The 20,851-nt window shown below is 41.8% G+C and overlaps 1 protein-coding gene across 1 annotated transcript; it reads right to left on the reverse strand.

Moving 5' to 3' along the window:
- Positions 1–4,717: 4,717 nt before the first annotated feature.
- Positions 4,718–16,162, reverse strand: LOC127766546 (cytochrome P450 87A3-like). The gene is made up of 9 exons (XM_052291619.1): positions 15,878–16,162; positions 7,433–7,757; positions 7,144–7,293; positions 6,548–6,802; positions 6,282–6,371; positions 6,117–6,195; positions 5,873–5,979; positions 5,320–5,453; positions 4,718–5,068 (listed from the first exon to the last, which is right to left on the reverse strand). Exons 1-9 carry the CDS (start codon positions 16,102–16,104, stop codon positions 4,978–4,980), a joined length of 1,458 nt encoding a protein of 485 aa, XP_052147579.1. The 5' UTR covers positions 16,105–16,162; the 3' UTR covers positions 4,718–4,977.
- Positions 16,163–20,851: the final 4,689 nt, after the last annotated feature.

Below are 20,851 nucleotides of genomic sequence, written 5' to 3' on the forward strand. Positions count from 1 at the left end.
TCAACCAATTTTCAAAAATTTCAATGTGTTTGCGAAAATTTCAGTGATACACATTAATTTATTTGTTTCATGATAACATAAATTTATATGGAAAGTAAACACAACATTTTCTATCTCCCCCTTGTCCTTATAAGTAGAGATAAAATTTGAAAATGCTGATGTTTTGTTTTTAAAAACTAATGGCTACATCTCTTTCTCGATTTAAGAAGCTTATTTTGAGGGATCTTGATATTTTGATAATTATTCGTTACTGTATTCGCTCCGTATCTGTATTCGATAATATTCGATTCCGTTTTCGTATCCTTGTTTCCGATTCCGATTTCGATTCCGAGAAAAAATATAAAAACGAATATGATATAGCTAGTTTCCGACCGTATTCGATGCATTTTCATCTCTACTCTTGACTCTTGGCTGCGGAGTGCTCGAGGGGGCTGGGCCACCGGAAAACTTGTATGCACAGGGCGTGCTTCTGCGGGAGGAGGTCGTAACGCTAGATGACGGCGGGGAGAACTAAGCTGCTGCACAAGCAAATGTTGGATCGCCGGTGCGCTGTTGTGCACTTGTGCTCTGCTTCTTCCTCTTGTTCCTGCTACTGATGCTAAGTGCAATAAGATAATGGAAACATGTTATACAAGTTGCCATATCATTTGTACTTATATGAAAAAGAGAGGAGAGAAAAGGAGACTACAGATTTATATCTAGCTACAGTATAAGCTCTAATAAATTACTCTATCCATCCCACAAATCCTAAGAGTTTATCCAAATTCGCTATACTAGGATATATCATTATTCGATGTTTGTTTTTTTACGAAGAAAGTACGTGAGAAAGATAAGTATATTAGGTATTAACAATGCAATATATATCTATAACTAGATATTGTATAAGTGAACTATTGGATTGGTAATAGATTTGAGTTTTTAGAGATAGTAATTAGCTATATTATTAAACTGGCTTTTAGTGATTGATCTTCTCGATCTTATCTGAAGGGAAAAAAAAAAGCTCGGAGCGGATAGATTATTTTTCTTCCTTTTTCCTGCGAAAACGACAGCAAAGGAAAGTTTTCTCTGATTTTCTTGTGGTTTTTTTTAATCCAAAGGATAGGAAGTATTCTAAAATTCCTCCAGAAATCCACTAATGCAAAGGAAGCCTTAAGGATGAAATGGATTGGAATACGTTCACTTTGTGTCCCTCTATTTATCGTCCAGATCGATTTTTATCCCCTAGTCGCCTCTATTTGCCTCCGCCGGCCTGCTGGCTTTGCCTGCCGTCGCCTCGCCTGTCCGCCCTGCTCTGGCGAGTTGGCATAGGGGAGAGAGAGAGGATAGAGATAAGAGAAGAGGTTTATTGAGATATGTCGGCGCCACCATTTTTTATTATTTGTATGTAACTAGTATATGGGTCCCACGGGTTTTATTATTTTTTCAGATCGAATTGCCACGTAAGCACCACGTTAATGCCATGTTGGAACGATGACCTAGTCAAAGGAGCGTCACGTAGGCGCCACGTCAGCCAAAATTAGAGACTATACCGTCGAGGGACCTTGTTTGCACGGTTTTGTAAGTTGGAGGATACGTTGTATCCGGTTTTGTGCTGTAGGGACGAAAATCGATCTGGATTCCAAATGGCACCTAAAGTGAACTTGTTCCAAATGGATTCCTCTTCCACTATTGAGTCCATATCAAAAGCCGAAGCTCACGATGGTGTCTGGGCCTGCTATCTCGTAAGCCTCCTTATACAGCTAATGAGAGTAATTTTATTCTTAATCAAATTTTATATGGGAGTACTTATGCATCTTTCGAAAGATTTTTATGATCATATCACACAGATTTTTAATCTTTGGATTAAAATCCCATAAACACAAAAGACAATTAAGAAACACCATAATGGACACTAACTACCATATCTTCAAGAAAAATACCAAAACCAATATAAATTTCAAAACTTACATGCGAAGATTCAAAAATTACACTGTAACTTACAAAAGTTACAATGTAAGATTTATAAATTACACTGTAAATTTGAGTGAGAAAATTGAGTGAGAGATAAGAAAAAATCTTTCGAGTGAGATATAGCAAAATCGATTTTATAAAGTACGTGTACATCAGCGCTAAAAAATGAACTTTTAATGTGTCTAAGCTTAAGATAATTCACCCTGTGATCTTCTGATGAGGATATCCTCCACTATTACCCGCTGGTAAAGACGTAACAAAGGACCAAGTGGTTCAGTTGTAGTCGGGCGGCGACCATATGAGCCTCTGAATAATCCCACCTTACTTAGCTTGGGAGGAGGAAACCACCTTAAAAGGGAGAGCCACCCTTCCCCTATTGGACTAGTCTTTTAGGGAGATTGGGTCTTTCTCCAAGTGGGTGTGCTTAAGAACTGTTGGGGTCCGGACAACCTTAATTTGTTGGGCCTCGGCTAATCCCACCTGAGCCGGATATATTATTTGGTGTCACCTTGCTTAGCTTGGGAGGAGTAAGCCACCCTTCTCCTATGAGTGGAGATTGGGCCTTTCCTGAAGTGGGGAGATGTAGGCTATGAGTGGAGATTGGCCTTTCCCCGAGTGGGGAGATGTAGGAAGATTGGACTTTTCCCCGAGTGGGTGTGCCTAAAAACTGTTGGCAGATGTAGGGATCCGAGTGGATGTGACTAAGACCTGTTGGGGTCCGGGCAGATGTAGGGAGATTGGGATTGGGCCTTTCCCCGAGTGGATGTGCCTAAGACCTGTTGGGGTCTGGGCAACCTTAATTTGTTGGGTCTCAGCACCATTACTGGAACTTGTAGATTGAAAATAATGGCATGTTTTGCAAAAGCAAAATTATAGATTAAATCCATATTAAAAAAAAATACAAGCATGACATTGTCATGGACATTTGCACAGGAAAAAAATAGGGAGACACTAAAGAAAATCAAGCATGGACATACGTACCTTCGTCTTCGTATGGTATGACGTGCACTGGATTAGTGTTGGTTGCCGATTAGATGGGGAAATTTAACTATTTACCACTAATAGGTTTAGCATTATCCAAATTCCCTTTCTACGTTTGCTACTATTTTTTTTCCTCTAAAGTAGTGTCTCTTACTATTTGCCATTTTTCTCATGTAGCATGTCAACATGGTAACCATGAGCAAATTGGGTTTCAGCATTCCGGGCCCATGAGTGCTGTTGGACTGCAGCGTATATATGTTAATTACCATTAAATAAGCATAATTTATACTAATTACCAATAAAATAGAATAATTATATCTAATCAATACTAATTTTGATAATTTGGTTACTAATTAAAAATTAAATATTGCTAATCAATTACGGTGTACTAATGATCGAGATTAGAAAAGGTGGATATTCTCATCTGGCCAATTTGGCCGAATATGCTCATCCAATATTTCAGGGGAATATTCCATCTTCAAGCCATTCTATCCACCTTTGACTACTAGCTAAACACACACGAAAGCTGAATCACTATCTCCCATATAGAGATATCTCTCTAACCAAACATACCCTAAATTTGGTGGACCTGTTTTTTACCACCATTAGGTCTATAAAAAAAACCCTTAACGTGGCTCCACCCGGTTGACATATGTACTCCTCGTCCTATGGTCCTAGGGATGAAAACAAAGTGTATTTGGGACACGAAAACCGTCCGCCTGCCCGGAGAAAAAAGAATATGGATACAGAACCGGATAGTCTGGATACATATAATTTTTCACGGATACAGATACAAATATGGTATCACAATTTTTTACAGTTTCGGATATCCAGTGAACAGTAATATTCGGATATCCACTGAGACAACATACAGCATTTGTTTCTAACTCTAGACCTTCAACTTATCTCTTTAGATTTTAATAATAGCATACCTCACAACACTAGTCCACACTATTAATATTACTTAAACATTTAAATATTTTCATAAATTATACTATATTTTATATGTTATAATATCAGTTAGATATGTATTATACCAACACTGTTGTACATGTTGAACTTAATTAGCACCGTCTAGTCTATGATCAAACTTATTATATAACATGAGCTAATTATGCGTGATGTTATTTGTTTCTATTAGAAGTTTAGTTAGTGGTTTTCGTGTTCCGAGTAATATTTGTTTCCGTATTCATATCCGATCATATTCAATCCTATTTGTATTCGAGATCATTCGTATTTGTTTCCGTATATGAGTTATTCGTATTCGTTTTTTATCTAACAAAGAAAAATAAAATATGGTATGAGCATTATCCATCCATATCCACTTCATTTTTTTCCCTAGTTGTACAACTTCATCATTGCGTGCCACCCATACTGTTTTTTTTTTTTTGACAAAGATGCCTTGTTTGTGACATTTTGATTTGGTGTCATGATATATTTTTTTATGGTTCGTTTTAAATTCATCATAACAACGACTGGACGATGCTACGTACTAGTCTTTGTGACATTATCGACAAATGAAACTCATCATTAATCTATGATTTTTTTTATATATGGGATTTTCGTCGTAGAATGTCATTTCTTGTAGTGCATGCATGGTGCAATTTACTCTTTATAAAAGAAAATTTGGGAGAGATTTGGGGAGCCCACTAGAGTACGCTGCGAAAAAGTGAGTTTGATTTGAAATGGAAGGCTCTCTGTAATTACCCTGATTTTGGAGCCAAAAAGGAAGAGCCCATCTGGTATGCTTTGAGAGGCATGCTTACAGGTGAAGAATATAATGAACTATAGTAACATACTATTCGCAAATTATTTTTACTTAAGAGGACTCAAACATATCTACATTTATTTGTGATATTTGGACATCACACAACATTTATGGCAAAGTGAAGAATAAGCATAGCTCATTCAGCAGTGAACTAATGGGAACAGCAGAAAATTAATGGAAATTACATCGAAGTACCAATCATCAACAATATAGATCTCAAACGTTGCTTCTGAGCTACATATATTGTGTAGGGGCTAGAAGTATCTGGCCCCGGTACTTCAAGGTTTTGGGAAAAGTTGGATGTGAAAACCTTCAGGGAATCGTAGTCCTGGACCAAGCACCATTGTTCCTCCCTTGATCGCTTTCCATCTGCAAAGCATAAACCAAAGATCATTTTTGAACAGAGTTAAACATAGTAGAAAAACAACTATAGATGTCAATCTCTAATGTATTCATTACTTGTATAACAGAATTTGTTTTTTCAAAACAGTACATCTTTTAATACCGATGAAATTTAAATGATCTCGATCGAAGTTCTCTGATGGATTTTGAACTAAGTAAATCTTTACAAAAGTATATCTCAATACTGAGGTACCGTAGATGAGTACAAGTAGGTTTACCTATACTTGGTGACTAAGCAGTGGAGGAAGATCGCCGTCTGCAGCTTAGCGAAATCTGCACCAACACACAAGCGCAGTCCCCCTCCAAAGGCCATGAAATCCTTGGAGGCACCACCGGTTGGTTCAGCAGTATCCTGTACAGAGCAGTATGCATATTACAAATGAGAACTTATAGATGGCATAATGCTATACAAGTCACTCCAGATTTCTCAATATTGTTTTTTTTACTATATGACATAGAAAAAAAATACATACATATATACACTACTCACTTGACTGTTCAATTTTGAGTATTGACCAACTAATTCAATAATATCTAGGTATTGCCATAAAAATGATATTTATGGATTGATGTTCAAACGTTCTTTCTTATGACTCACATTGTAAATGTAAGAAAAATAGTGTAAGAAATTTGTGGTAAAAATACATACGCCCTATATTTTTAAACGGACAGTACAAGCTACAGAAAAAATTACATATAAATTTTAGTGTATATATAGATGCATGGTTAGTTATGAAACATGATAGAAAATACGTTATGAATTTTACAAACCTTCCATCTCCAAGGATTGAATATATTTGGATCCTTATAAATCATAGGGTTTAGGTGAACCGTGGAAGGACAAATCATAATTTTAGATCCTTTTGGGATAAAAAAACCTGCACATATTAGACAAACATATTTCAGAAGAAGATATTATAAAATGGTTTTTTTTTTGCAAATTGGTACTCTATGCATACTTCTGTTATGTATCTCTTGTACAAGTTCTTGTTAATAATTATAATGGTTTTTTTACCTTTTATATGAACATCCTCTGTGGCTTTTCTAAACATCACTGGAGCAATGTTAGCAAGCCTTAAAGCTTCATGTATAACCTACGAATAATTAAGGAGATGAGGGTGTGCGCGAGGATGGCTGATCTTTTATATAAATAATGCTTCAGGAATTTTAAGTCATATACATGAGACGTAAATTTCATAGATTTGTATTCCTCCCATGTGATTTCAGAGTTCAGGTCGACCCTTCTTTTCTGAATGTTATCATGCTCCTCCTGTAAACAACAAATCAATCTCATTTTGTTCAACAAAATGTATCCTGAATTATTTGCATGTAACAATATGCTGGCCTAAACTAGTAATTTAATTAATAATGAACCCTAAACATCACTACTGTTTGAAAATGATGGAAATATATCTACTGTAAAAGAAGTTTATGACTTGTACTTACTGCTAATTCTTGCAATGCCTCGGGATTATCCGTTAGAAATCTGACCACTGCGGTTATAGCGGATGCCGTGGTCTCGAAGCTGGCAAATAGCAGCAAGAAGATCAAATCCAGCGCAACGTTCTCACTGATTAAAGGCTTCTCCTCGTTCAGCTCCTCGAGCAGCACATCAATGAAGTCAATGCTTCCCCGTCGCCCTGATGCCTCCTTCCTCTCATCAATCAATTCTTTCAGCATCTTCATGACATTCTTTCGCCCCTGCAAGAATTGAATCCATCTCCATGTGGGATCTCCTTTTAAGATTACAAATTGATATATATATATATATATATATTGTCAACTTTGAAGAGAGTAGAAAACTGTGCGATAACTTTTTTTTAAGGTAATGGATTCCGGCCTCTGTATCGATAAGTGGATATATTTTTTTACCAATAATAAGTGGATATATAATTATGCTATAACTTAGCGGCTAAATTCCTCTATTTATTTCTCCTCTGCAAGTTGATTTATTTCTGCCAATTACCAGCTATGTTTTGTATCCTTTTTGTTGACATGCATGTAGCTGAACCATCTATCACCATATACTAGTAGATATTTACCTGCATACATTTGTAGAATGCGGTGCCAGGAATGCCAATTGGAAATGCCAGTAGACCTCGAATGAAAGCATCATATTGTTTCCACATCTTTCCATCTGAGGCCAAGGAGTCATAGCTAATTAACTTCTTGGCTGTGACGCTGAATATCATCTGGAACATACTCAAATTTTCTCTAGTCAGAGTTAATTCACACATAGCTGAAAAAGAAGAGAAAAACTTCAACTGAAATATTTGCAATCGCAAAAAATTAAAGGGGGTGAATCCGTAATAGCCATTCCATCAGACATACGCTTGAGACTGCATCCTTGAGTTCGATGCTCGGTCGATCGAGCCAGGAGAGCAGGCTGGCCTGAGCCGTTCTGTGCACGTCCTGGAGCATCGCACGCCTGAGGTTTTCAGGGCCGAACAACCGAAGGATCAGATTCCTGATGTACTTGTGCGACGACCCGAGCGTCGTGATGATGTTGTCGGCGCCGATGATCCGCATGAACGAATCAGGGTACCAGCACTGGAAGAGCCTTTCCTCTTGCTGGAACACGAAGCTGTTCACCTCCGGATCGAGACACACGATCAGGTCTTGCCCGACCATGTTCGTCCTGAAAACTGGACCGTACCTGAGAGAGATGAAGTTGAGTAGTAGTGTTAAAACACGCGGGAGCTAATTAGCGCGTAACTCCGGCCCACGGCCCACGCGCAGCCCCCACCACGTCGTATCCCCTCCTTTTTTTTCGTTTTTTTCTTTTTTCCCGGGTGTATTTCCCTTTTTTGCGATTTTTTTCTCCTTTTCTGATTCTTTTTTTTTTGCGCCAACTAGCAAGTTTTTAATCATGACTTGAAATTTTTCCAATCTGGATTTGAAAGTTTTCGATCTCGAGTTGAAAATTTTTAAATCTCAAGTTGAAAGTTTTCAAAATTTTCAAATTTTGAAACTTGAAAGTTTTCGAATCTTGAGATGAAAGTTTTTCAATCCCAAGTTGAAAGATTTCAAATCCGAGTTGAAAGTTTTCAATCCCGAGTTGAAAGTTTTTAAAATCTCGAGTTGAAAGTTTCCAAGTCTCGAGTTGAAAGTTTTCAAACCCTACTTGAAAGTTTTTAAAATTTGAGATGAGAAGTTGAAAGTTTTCAAATTTTGACATAAAAAATTCAAATTTCAAGTTAAAAAGTTTTTAAATCTAGATTGAAAGTTTTTAAAATTTGACTTTCACGTGTAGATCTGTTTTCAATCTTTTACTTGAAAAAAATTAGGACACGAAAAATTACCGAGAAATCAAAACTAGTTATGACGCTAATCACAGTGTTAATCGTGTTTTTATTCTGCGCTAATGACACGTGGCCTCCCCGGGGTGAAAAAAGCGAAAAAAGCAAAAGGAAGTGATGGCCTGGGAGGTTGGGCCGCGTGCGTGTTGCCGGCGCACGCGCCAACTAGGAATCCCCGTTAAAACATGGGTTGTTTTTTGGAAAGGCCAACCAAAAACCTGAAGGCCCATAACCTTAAATACTCATGATAATTGATTGGAATAAGTTCATTTCAAGTCCCTCAAAACCGGTGCAATATAGGTCCCATGGCGGTTTGGACAACGGTTTTAACTCACGTGGCGTCTATTGACTCGATCTTTTTCTGACGTGGCATTGATGTGACATATGAAGCAAAATTTAACAATTTAAAAATTAAAAAGAAGGGCCCATATGTCAATGCCTTTCCCTCGTAGCGGAGCCAGCAGCCTCAACAGGGGAATCCAGCAGCTGCGGCAGGAGGATGAGGCCGACCTATCCAAGCGGAGTCGTGGCACCCGTAGGAGTCAGGCGGTGGGGGTGGTCCCCCTGGTCGATGGCGGCGGCGGTCAGGTCCGACAACGACAAGGGATAGCGAGAAGGCAGCCAGCGTCCCAGGTGGAGTCCGGAGGTGCGGTGAAGGGGACGAGGCCGGCGGGAGCAAATACCGGTAATCGAGATCCGAACAGGACAGCACGGTGGAGGAGAAGCAGCGAAGTTGGGGGCGCCAAAGCCATGGAGGCTGATGCCAGCAGCGACCTGGGTAGAGAAGGTGTGGAAGGCGGGACGCGGCGATCCTGCTGATGGACAACGCATGTTGGTGACAGAGATGAGCTGCCGGGAGCTAACGGGGGCCTCCAAATCTCGGCGATGGTGCAGACGAGACAGAATGGAGTAGATCAGCACAAATCCTGGCAATGCTGCGAGGCAGCAGACAGAGCGGGATGTCCTGGAGCTGTTCGTCGGCCGCGCACCAGTCAGGTCCACCGAAGGCCCCTCCTCGCCGGTCGCCCACACCAGCCGCGCACTGGTGAGTTGAGTTCACTGGATTCAGATCGGTGCCACTCCTTACAAATGGGGCTGTGCCGCTGCAATAGGGCCTCACCAACCTCAAGGCTCTCTCCGTGCTCGGCAGCGTCACCAGGGGCATCGTCTTCCACGTCGTGCCTGCCGATGCTGCCACCACGGCGGCGACGACGGATGCCGGCACGAGGTGTCCACCCGACGTGGATCCATGGCTCTCAAGGCCATCTTCCGCTGCTCCCTTCCCTCCGCGGTGTTGTGGCCATGGACAGCGTCATCGGGTTCACCATCGACCAGTGCACCTACCGCCCCAGGTCCACCGAAGGCCTCTCCTCCATTGCTGCTCAAGTCTAGTGAAGGCCCCTCCTTGGTCATCATAGGTCGCGCATAGCAACCACCACCGCCCGCCAGCTCAGCCATGTGCCACCTGCCGCATTTGGAGAAGGAGAAAGGGGAGAGGGAAGAAGGAGAAGGGGAGGGGATAAAGAAGAGAGAGGATGAGGGGAAGGAAGTGGGGCCCACTGGCATGTAGCTTCCACTATTTTTTAATCTTATTGTTTGAACATATGAACCTATATATTTTGTTTTAATTTTTAAATTGTTCAATTTTGGTTCATGTACTATGTCAGATGAAAACCGAGTCAAATTAGCCATGTAAGCGTCACGTCAGCTGAAACGGCCATCCAAACTGCCTTGGACCTTATATTACATCGGTTTTAACAATTGAGGGACCGCTATATCTGGTATTACGGTTCAAGAATGAAATTTGAACCCGCTGTCAAGTTTAAGGGACCTAATTGAACTTGTTCCTAATTTATATTTAGGGCCCAATCCTAGCATGGTCAGGCCAGGTTGCTCATCAACAACTTAATGTTGGTCTTGTTTGGCATGGCTTCAACCCTAAAATAATAGAGTGTTGACGAGCCTGAAGTGTGAAAAGGATGTCTACACTACTAACCTTAATATAGTTTCAAATCCAACTCCAAGAATATTTTAGGGTTGGAGCTTAAAAATGCAGCTTAAAAAAATTAGGGAGTACCTATACATCTTTCGAAAGATTTTTATGATCGTATCACACAGATTTTTAATCTTTGGATTAAAATCCGATAGATATAATAAAAAGCAAAAAGCAATTAAGAAACACCATAATGGACACTAAATTACCATATCCTCAAGAAAAAGACCGAATCCAATACAAAATTTAAAATTTACATGCGAAGATTCAAGGATAAAATCCCTTGCATACCCAAATATATTTTAAAGATAAAATCCCTTGCATACCCCTACAATTTTAGTTAATCCCATTTATGCCCCTGATTTTGATCCCTTCCATACCCCTCCCGTCAGTTGAACGTTAGTTGACCGTCTAATCTCTATAATAATGACAATTTTACCCTTTCGATGAACATAGAAATTTATGAATTACATTATTAAAAATATAAAAGTTTGTCGCATGAGACTATTATTATGAGTTTGTTGTGCGATGCATTATTTATCTCAAAATTTATTTTAGATAATGAAATAAAAATATGTATTTAATTTTTTCAAAAAGTCATAAAAAATAAGGAGCATCATACAAAGATAGGACTACCAATGCTCACAATAACTTCTTTATGAATGCTCCCGTAAAAAAATCCATTGTCCTATTAAAATTTCAAATAAAAATTTTAATTTATTATATTTTTTATTTTCAAAATTTATGCCAAAATTTTATACACTAATTATTTAGTTTCATTAGTTTCATAAATGCATATACTATGTACTCAAACAAAATTTTCAATCATTTTTTAAGCTTATATTCAAACCTAAAACATCAAGGACAAAATAGACATTTGCAACCAAACGTAACAGTGAAATGAGGGAAAATATAACGGTAGGAGCATGGAAGAGATCATGTTGAAATTTCAGGAGTATAAAAGGGATCGGGTAAATTTTAGGGATATGAAAACGATGAGTGAGTTTTAAGGGGTAGGGTGGATCAGTGCAGGGAGGAAGAGATCTACTCCTACGTAACATACTCCACTTTAAAAAGTTATCGGCACACTTCTATAATTATAAACCATGCCCCGTACCAACACGACCCAGACTTAGGGCATGTACAATGGTTGTCAATAGTGGTCTCTTAGCGTTGCTAATTAGGAATACTTGTTGACATGGAAGAAAGAGAAAGAGGAGAGACAAAACATTGTTGTCATGCATAACAATGGCTAAACGACTCTTAATCACTACAATATGGAAATATGGTTGCATGAGGGTAAAAAGAAGAAAAGAATATTAACAAAAGGAATATTTTTTGAGTTAATGATTAGATCTTTTATCGTCTCAACTATTGTAAAGACACGTTCACTAAATAATCTTATACTGTTTAAGAGACCATACTCGTCTCTACCATTGAACATGCGCTTATCCTATATATGGAGGTGCCGCACCTACTATTGGGGCACTAGGTACGTGTACGGAGGGTATTCATTTCCATATGGTATGATATCTCAATTATTATTTTGTAGAGGTCTTGTTTCATTTTATACACCACTTCGGTTGTATTCATTTCCAAAAGTAGGTTTTGATTTTCAATACTACCTCCGTCCACAATATAATCATCTGTTTTCAATCATTTCCAAAAGTAGGTAGAAGTGAATGATGGAGGGTGATCTCCTCCACCAGGGAACCTTAAGGCCCCCCTTTTTTGAGTTCGGCGGGGGGCAGCGGGTGAGATTCGAGGTTTTTGAGACAAAAGAGACACAAGGGATTTATATAGGTTCGAGCCGCTATGAAGCGTAATACCCTACTCCTGTGTGTATGACGATTCTTCTGTGCTTGCAAAGCCTCTGAATCTCCGATGTACAAGCTAGGGTTAGAGAAGCTTTGGCTCGGGGATCCAGAGTTCGATCCCCCTTCCCGCTAGGTATGGTCCTCCTTTTATACTCTAAGGGGATACCACATGTGCTGCGAGTGCTACCTAGGGAGAAGGGAAAATATTCTCTATATTAATTACATGTCTTGTGCCTTAGCCAAGAAGCTATCTGCACGTTGGCTGCTGCTCGGGGCCCATCAAATCATCTAGGGCGCCCTTGTCATTCGCCATTCAATGGATGAGGACTTCCGGGTTCTCGTTCGCACCAGGAAACGGGAGCCCGGGTCAGTTTAGAGTGGTTGGACCAGCTTTGACCGGGGTAAGAGGCTGTGAAGTCCCTCATTATTATGATGGGACGGGACGGAGCACGCTGCACGCCGCCTGACAAACTGACAGGGCGAGGGTACACAGCCGCCGTCCCATCGGTCATTCGACCGGTCACGGACCTATCACAGATCGGTTGAGTGCACTGCACGCCACATTAAATACGGCGTGGCGCAACCGCTCAGATCGCCATAAAAGCAGGTAGGTGAGCGCCTGGAGGCGGCCATCTAACCCATCGCACGTGGCGACCTAGAGAGGTGGTCGAGGGAGCCTGACCCCTAGTCACAGGAGGGGGCGGCTGCCGCCCTACCTCGGGCCCGATCCCCCCTCAGGGGAGGGCCACCTGGCGCCTGGGGCAGCCTCCTCCCTCTAGTCTTGATCGGGACGGGCCCGCCTGGAGGCGGCCACCTAACCTATCGCACGTGGCGACCTAGAGAGGGGGTCGGGGGTTGCCCGACCCCTAGTCACATGAGAGGGCGGCCGCCGCCCTACCACGGGCCCAGTCCCCCTTCGGTGGAGGGCCACGTGCCGCTTGGGGCAGCCTCGTCCCTCTATTCTTGATCGGGACGGGCCTGACCCCCAAGCAAGAAGGGGGCAGGCGCCACTCCACTCCGGGCGCCACCCCCTCAGGGGAGTGCCACGTGGGTTAGGGGGCAGCCTCCTCGCTCCAAATTCGGTACCCTAAGCTGAGGGGGCGGCCGCCGCTCCTCTCGAGCGCCACCCTCCTCTGGGGACGCCACGTGGGTTTGGGGCGGCCTCCTACCTCTAAACATGATACCCCCGGGCCCATATCACCGACAGGTTGGGAATAGAATGTTGGTGGAGAAGTTGTTATTTTTTCGGACAAATCTTGATTGCTAAAATTTGTTATATTTTTGGATGTAGGGAGTAATATTTTAACATATATCTCTCTATCATTTTCTACAATATCATATATACTTTATCCCCACTTAATTAATGTTTTCTATACGCTCTCATTAAACCACATCACTTTAATTGTTTCTAGCCCTTAGTTGATTAATCTATAGTCCAAATTATTCCTTTTTTTCTCTTATAAAAATATATCACCTTATTTTACTTTTACTGTATACTATTTAAATTATCATAAATCATATCAATTTAAGTGGTTTATAGCCTTTTGCAATGATCGATCAAAAATTCTATAACCTTACGTCGTCTAGCTATGTTACACGCTATTTCTACTATTACTATTATTCCCTCCATTTCACAATGTAAGTCATTTTAGCATTTCTCACATTAACATCGATATGAATATGAGAAATGCTAGAATGACTTACACTGTGAAACGGAAGAAGTATATTACTAAACTCCTACAGCAAAGCACGGGTCTCATATAGTATATAATATAAACCACTCAACTATTATATTTATTGGGAAAAAACATGTCCGAACAAAATTCATCTGCCTAGTACTAATTTACCCCATCCTTCGTTGGCTTGCGATAAAAATTAATGCCCGTATGTCGGTTCTCTTCTCGCCCTCCTCCTGCCTCTCCATCTCTCCGTCTTCTTGCGCAGCGGGCGCAAATAATCCCGTGACGAGAGCGACCGTGCCATTCGTGTCCCTTGTACACGACGTACGGGGAATGGACACTCTCGGCCAAGCTAACGACATGTGCATGGTACGTGTGGGGTCGGCCTACATCTACCTGCACACGCGCTGGTGGTCGCCGTCTTGTCCTTCACGAAATGCTCATGTCCACTTATGTACACTACTTAAAAATCTATTTTTTTCATGCGATTAAAACCTATTTTTTTATATAGTTGGACCGATCATCTTTTCTGAAGTGTCTGTAAAAATCATTATTTTTTCATGCGGTTGGCGTAGTCGCACGCGGAATTTCGATTTTTGTGTATAGATGCTTATGTCATCCGCACGTGAAAATAAAAATCACGAGAAAAATAAAAATCCCGAAAACCACATCTGCCACCACTCGTCGTCGCCGAGGCCCGACAACTACTTATCGTCATCACTGCAATCCACCACTACTCGTTGTCATCGTCACCGTCGCTGCGCGTCCGAACCGTTGCCGCCCTCAACACCATCGGATCCGTTGTCACCACACCTCCTAACTGCTGTAGCAGTCCTCCCCATCGCCAGATCCGACACCGCTGCGCTCTCCACCGTTCGAGGCCGAGCACGCCACCGCCCGAGCTTGCCGTAGCCCTCGTGCGTGCCATCGCAACCACCGCTAGATTCGTGCCGGTCGAATTTGCAGCCAATGGATCCGTTGGCCAGCACCCTGCGACCTCCGGCGGGAGAGAAGAAGCACACAGAGAGAGAGAGAGTGAGGAGAGGTGGCGGGGTAGACGACGGTTGGAGGCCGAGCCCTCGTCGATGTCACCGCTGCCACTCGTCCTCGCCGACGTCGCTCCTACTGCCGCCCGAGAGGTTGGGGAGAGAGAGGAGAGGTTAGTGGCCGGGAGAAGTTTTGGAGAGAGAGGGGGTATAAAATGAGTGGGGAGAGAGAGGAGACGCTAAGGAAAAAATGAGAGATGAGGAGATAAGGTGAGAGACTTAGAAAATTTTGAAGATGCTAAGAGAGAAGAGAGGGGGGAGGTTAGACTTTTAGACAGGCTTTTAAGAGACCCGTCTACAAGAATGCATTTTTGCATGTGGTCGCTTAGGAGGCTCGCCTGGGAAAATAAGTCAATTTTCGCAGATGGACCACTTAATCGGCCACATGTAAAAATACATTTTCGCATGTGGCCTTTTTTTTTTTACAGACAGGAACAGTTTTGGTCCACTTGCGTCCTAAAAAGTGTCGTCCAGAAAAATCAATTCGGTAGCAGTACATGCTCTCTTTGAATGCCATGTTAAGGATATATCATTTAAAAGTGGACGAATTTTTAGGTACGTAATAATTTCATCTTCTCATGTTGATGTTGATATTGTGATGCAACTTTCTCGCGTCGATGGGCGCTCAAGATATTGACGTTCTGATCATGTTAGCACAGTTTTGCATTCAACCAAGGAAACAAACTGGCGGAGCTGTACGTGATGTCGTGATGTATGCTTACGTGCATTATTAAACTTTCTCTGTTTTAAAATATAATTAAACATTTTTCGCTACGTAACTAGACAGAGGTTTTGGAATGGAGGAAGAAGATATTGGTTTAGGAATGGAGGAAGAAGATGTATATTTACCTGTCTAGACGACGCTTGAAACTCCATCCATCATGTATATATAGTCAGAAATGCTTATATTTTAGATTAATGGAGAGAACACATATTATTTACCTATCAAGACGGCGCTTAAAGAAGACGGGCAGCTCAAGAGAGGTGCTCGAAGTGAAGAACTCGAGCGACTCGCCGAGAAAAGGAAGGCCCCTCGACCCTGGCGGCAGCCTGCTGCCTTCATCAGCTTTGCATGGGTGGCTGCTGTTCCATTTTAGTGAAGCCAAACGGATCAACCAAGAGGCTAGCACAGCCATGGCGGCCGTGAGAACAAGCCAGCTGCAGGCCATCGTCACCGTCCCGCATGGACACCTTCCATTTATTTGTGGCACCTCGATATATACTATATTGCCCACATTGTTGGATGGCAAAGTGATGAGCCGTGCTTATATATAGATATGAAATCTGCTGGTACTGTGTCACTGAACACTGCAGTACTGTTGTTTGACGATGATGTATTAATGAACTTGTCTACCACAACACTGGTTTTATTATCGGGAATCCAATACATATTAATTATCTAATTTTTTTATCTATATACTAATTAACATGATATAATTTAGTTAGAATTGGATAATTTATCCGAGGTCCGAGTACCCGAGGAAAGTATATATAGGATCGTCACTGGTTATCGAGGATCAGACCAGACCGGCGGTCCCATCTGAACTGGAAACTCGGCCGATCTGATTCAGTTAAAAGACCCACCATGGGGTGTGTTCGCTACTCCAGTTTCCCAACATGCACAGTAAACACGGAAAACGGAGCGATCCATTAACACGTGATTAATTAAGTATTTGCTATTTTTTTCAAAAATGGATTAATTTGATTTTTTAAGCAACTTTCGTATAAAACTTTTTTAAAAAAACGCACCGTTTAGCCGTTTGAAAAACGTGCGCGTGGAAAATGAGGGAGATGGGTTGGGAAAAAGGGTTTGCAAACACACCCCATGTGTGTAATTGGACCGGGAAAAATGGTTGAAGTGCCGGTTTTACATATATATGTTAGTATAAGATAATAATACAATCATAGTACAACATCGGATTTAATTGCTCAAACAAATAAGAACATAAGAATATTATATTAAATTCAGAGTAATAGATAGAATAAAAGTAGGAGAAGATTACCGGCAACTCCGGAATTCTTCTGACTCCTTCTACTCTACTCTCTTCCTATTCTAGTATATAATATAGTACAATAGAGCCTCTTATAATTCAGCTCAAGCTTGGAAGTGTGTATGAAGTGAGGAGGTGAAACCTTTATATAGAGGTAGGTATGACGATTATACTATGCGAATTGTCAGAAATGCCCCGTAACCGCCATCAGGAATGCATCACGACCGTCCACGCCAAAACCTGGGATCAACGGTGATCACTAGGGTTCGCCGAACCTGGGCTGGGCCCTCTTGGCCTGGCCTTCGGTCGGTGGACTCCCTGGACCTTCCTTTATCTATTTCTTGGAGTTTTGGGTTGATTTACTGATGTTTCGATGAGTTCACAACTCCTCCTTGTATGGATGCATAATTCTCCTCACTTTAGTCCGATTTTTCTCCCAACACCGGGGTTTATCATCTGCATACAAATATATACCAACACTTGTGGAATATATGAGATTAAGCACTTATCACTATGTTGGATGTTTGATTATCTAAACTTTATGCAGATGTTGGCGGTATAGAATCGGCATTTAACAACCGCCAACAAAACCCCCCACACTTAGCCCTTTGCTCTTCCCTGAGTAAAGATTAATGTAGAATGAATTTCTTCAAGAGATGAATCAAGCATATAAACCATTCACAACCATACCTGCACCTGTGAACTTTTTCAGTGGCTATCTTACCATCTTGAGTAATTGATAAATGGAACGATCTTGATTCCAGTCCTTCTTGCTTCTCTGTCAGACTCATGGGATTTTTATGAATTTTTGCAAACTAGCTATGTTCCTCATATTTGACTTCCCCTCTTGTCTCTCAAAGATTTATATTTTCTTTTGGATCCTCACCAAGGCAAAGTGTGCCAGAATTTACCCCTATTCTATGGCTGATATGTGGAGCTTGATAGGGATAAACTGGTGACATACCTGCATCATATGTATTGCAAAGCCAAAAATATGGACTCAAGTATAATATTTTGTGGAATTATGAAACAAAGAAATGATCCTCCTTCTTTCTACACTTTCTCTCCAAATTGGTTCTCTTGGCATGATTGTGGAGAGGACATGGCTATATTTTCTTTACCCAATGTTTTGAGAGCAAGCTTTTATTTCCTTCTTCTTTTTTTTTCTCTAGCCATGCCTTTCCCTGCTTTTCTCATTTTCTTTTTGCCAAGAACTTTTCCAGGAGAAGAAAGCATAACTCATTGTAGGAGTTTATTTGGATGGATATTTTTGTGGAAAGCCAACTTCCAGTGTAGAAGTTTAGCTCAATTTTATATGTGGAAATGATAATGACCCCTTGATCATGAGAGTATGAAAGATATCTAACATAAGTCACACAAATTTGGCAAAGCTCAATATAATGTCGAGCAGTCATATGCATGTTAAGGTTGATCAATGATATACTTGCATATGGCCTTGGTAGGTATAAGGTAAAGTCAATTGGAGGATAGAGCTTTTAAAACAGTTTTATTTTTGAAAACAAATTCCCAAGAGTCATAAAAGTTGCAAGAATTCCTTTCATCTTAATCATCTCACATAAAGCAATTACCTAGATGCATAAGGTTCCCTAAACATGGATGGTTGTTCACAAGCACAAGTTCAGCTGAGAATAATGAATATACAAGATCAAACACATGAAGAATTTCTTTAGTTGGAAATTTTATCTTTCACTTATGTTTGAACTAATTGTTCCTGAATTTTCACCTCTAGTACTATACCATGGTGGAGATATATAGATACAAGACGTGCTCACCTGCTTATCTGTGAAAACTGGGAGGTGTTGGGCCAGACTTGGTTCGGCCGAACCACTCTGGTGCCCAATACCTCTGCAATTTTCTGCAGAGTTTAGTGCTTCCAGGTGATCAGATATTTCAACAATTTTCAGAGCATATGCACGTCAGAAGCTGGGATATCTCCCCCACACTTATTCAAAACCTGAACTTTATTAAACATAGAACAAAAAAAAAAAAACTTTGGCAAACATTGGGGTTAACACCAATGAGCCACATTATTTATAGCAAGTGCTTACATGATTGGAAAAAATAAAACCAAGCACCTACTACTATATTATTCATGGGAAAGGAAACATCTAATTAGCATAATACATATTTTCCTTTCCCATCTCTATGAATGCACGCTTGATCTTAGCGCACAAACCGCGACTAAGGGTATCAAAATTATTCCTAAGCTCAGCAAGTTCTACCCCTAGCTCCGCATTGCGATCCCTAAGCTCTATGTTCTCCTTGTGGAGTTTCTTCACTTGAGCAGCGAGCTTGTGGATCGAGGGCTCCGGCGATTTTACCTCATCTTCTTGGAATTGGCCGGGGGGCCTCACAATTGGAGGGGCGTCAAATGACGCTTCACCTTCACAGGTGGAGGGCTACGGGACTCCGCTGCCCCCTCCTTCTCCGATGCCGTCAAAGGCTGGAGTAGACCCTTACCATACCCACCGCCGGGAGTTCGCACTCCCTGAATGCAGAAACGCTCCCCCTATGGAGTGGATAGAGTAACGGTGGGTGTGGTGTATTTGTGGAGCACCTCATCCCCTGCTTTCGTGAAGAGGGTGCCCACATAATGCTTGGCGGGAGGCAGCGCGGCCTTCCCGTCATCTTGGAAAAGGCATCGTGCCTTTAACAAGCCGAGCTCTCCCGTAGTCGGCCGTCGTGCAGGCGAATCCCCCTGGATTTTTGTTCTTGTGACATGTCGAGGGGAGAGGGATCGCGCTGCCGAACGGGGCCGAGAGGGGTTTGGCCGAACCCCTGGTTCGGCCAAACCAGGGAGCTCGCTGATGGGCTCCAAATTTGCTGGGGAGCCTGGCACTGTTGCAAGGGGCTGCGCCCACAGTGCATTTACCCCTTCCATCGTGCAGTGCTCCACCGGGATCAATTGATTCGCCGGTGTCGGCTCTCCGTCGAGGTTGTATGTGGAATTTGAGGAGCCGATGAATGGGATCAAAGATTTGCCAGCCATTGGTGAGTTGGAGATGGTGGAGCAACGGAATTGGGTTGAGATGGAGAGAAAGGTTGCAAAAATGTGAGAGAGAGGAGGAAGAACAGGGGCTCTGGTTCAGGTACGATTGATTTACCTCCTAACTCGCATCTAAACAGACTCAGGACGAGCGGGGGAGACTGCCATTCAAAATTGAGGCCAATCGGGCGCCGCCCTGGTTCGGCCGAACCACCCTGGTGGGTCCGGTAGGCCACCAAATTTTTCCTAGGCCCACAAAACCTATTCTAAGCACAAAAATGACAACTATGTAGGGTTTTAAGCATGCAATAGATGAGATCATCATGGCTCATAGTCAATTAATTCAATAACATCCACTTCTTCATCTAACGATTCGTTTGGCTCAAGGAAAATCTTTAGGCGTTGACCGTTTACCTTAAATATGTTACCTGATTCGTCGCGGAATGTGATTGCCCCGTGCGAAGAGGTGTCGATGACGTCGAACGGTCCTTCCCATTTGCTGCGCAGTTTTCCATGGCTGAAAAGCTTAACCCTAGAGTTGAACATCAGTACTTTGTCTCCTGGCTTGAATTTCTTGATTTTTATCCTTTTGTCATGCCAGCGCTTTGTCCTTTCTTTGTATATCTTTGCGTTGTGGTAAGCCTTTTCTCTCCATTCCTCAAGTTCAGTGATCTGCATTTTTCTCCATTCTCCTGCTCCCTCAAAATCCATGTTCCAATTCCAAATGACCCAGTATGCTCTGTGCTCAAGTTCTACAGGGAGTCGACATGGCGTCCCGTAAATTATCTGATATGCGGACATCCCAATGGGTGTCTTGTACGCTGTCCAGTATGCCCACAGCGCGTCCAGCAATCTATCCTTCCATCCTGTTCCCATTTTGTTGACCGTCTTTTGCAGAATATTCTTGATTTGTTTGTT

This window comes from Oryza glaberrima, chromosome 3, assembly GCF_000147395.1.
Source record: "Oryza glaberrima chromosome 3, OglaRS2, whole genome shotgun sequence".
Taxonomy (NCBI): Eukaryota; Viridiplantae; Streptophyta; class Magnoliopsida; order Poales; family Poaceae; genus Oryza; species Oryza glaberrima.

Bases quoted from the DNA above. Each gene is read 5' to 3' on its own strand.
- LOC127766546 (XM_052291619.1), bottom strand. From the start codon at position 16,104: ATGGCCTGCAGCTGGCTTGTTCTCACGGCCGCCATGGCTGTGCTAGCC. The intron at 6,372-6,547 runs GTAAGTACAAGT...TGTTGTTTACAG, and splicing joins AGGCATTGCAAGAATTAGCA to GAGGAGCATGATAACATTCA. The intron at 5,069-5,319 runs GTAAACCTACTT...TATGCTTTGCAG, and splicing joins TGCTTAGTCACCAAGTATAG to ATGGAAAGCGATCAAGGGAG.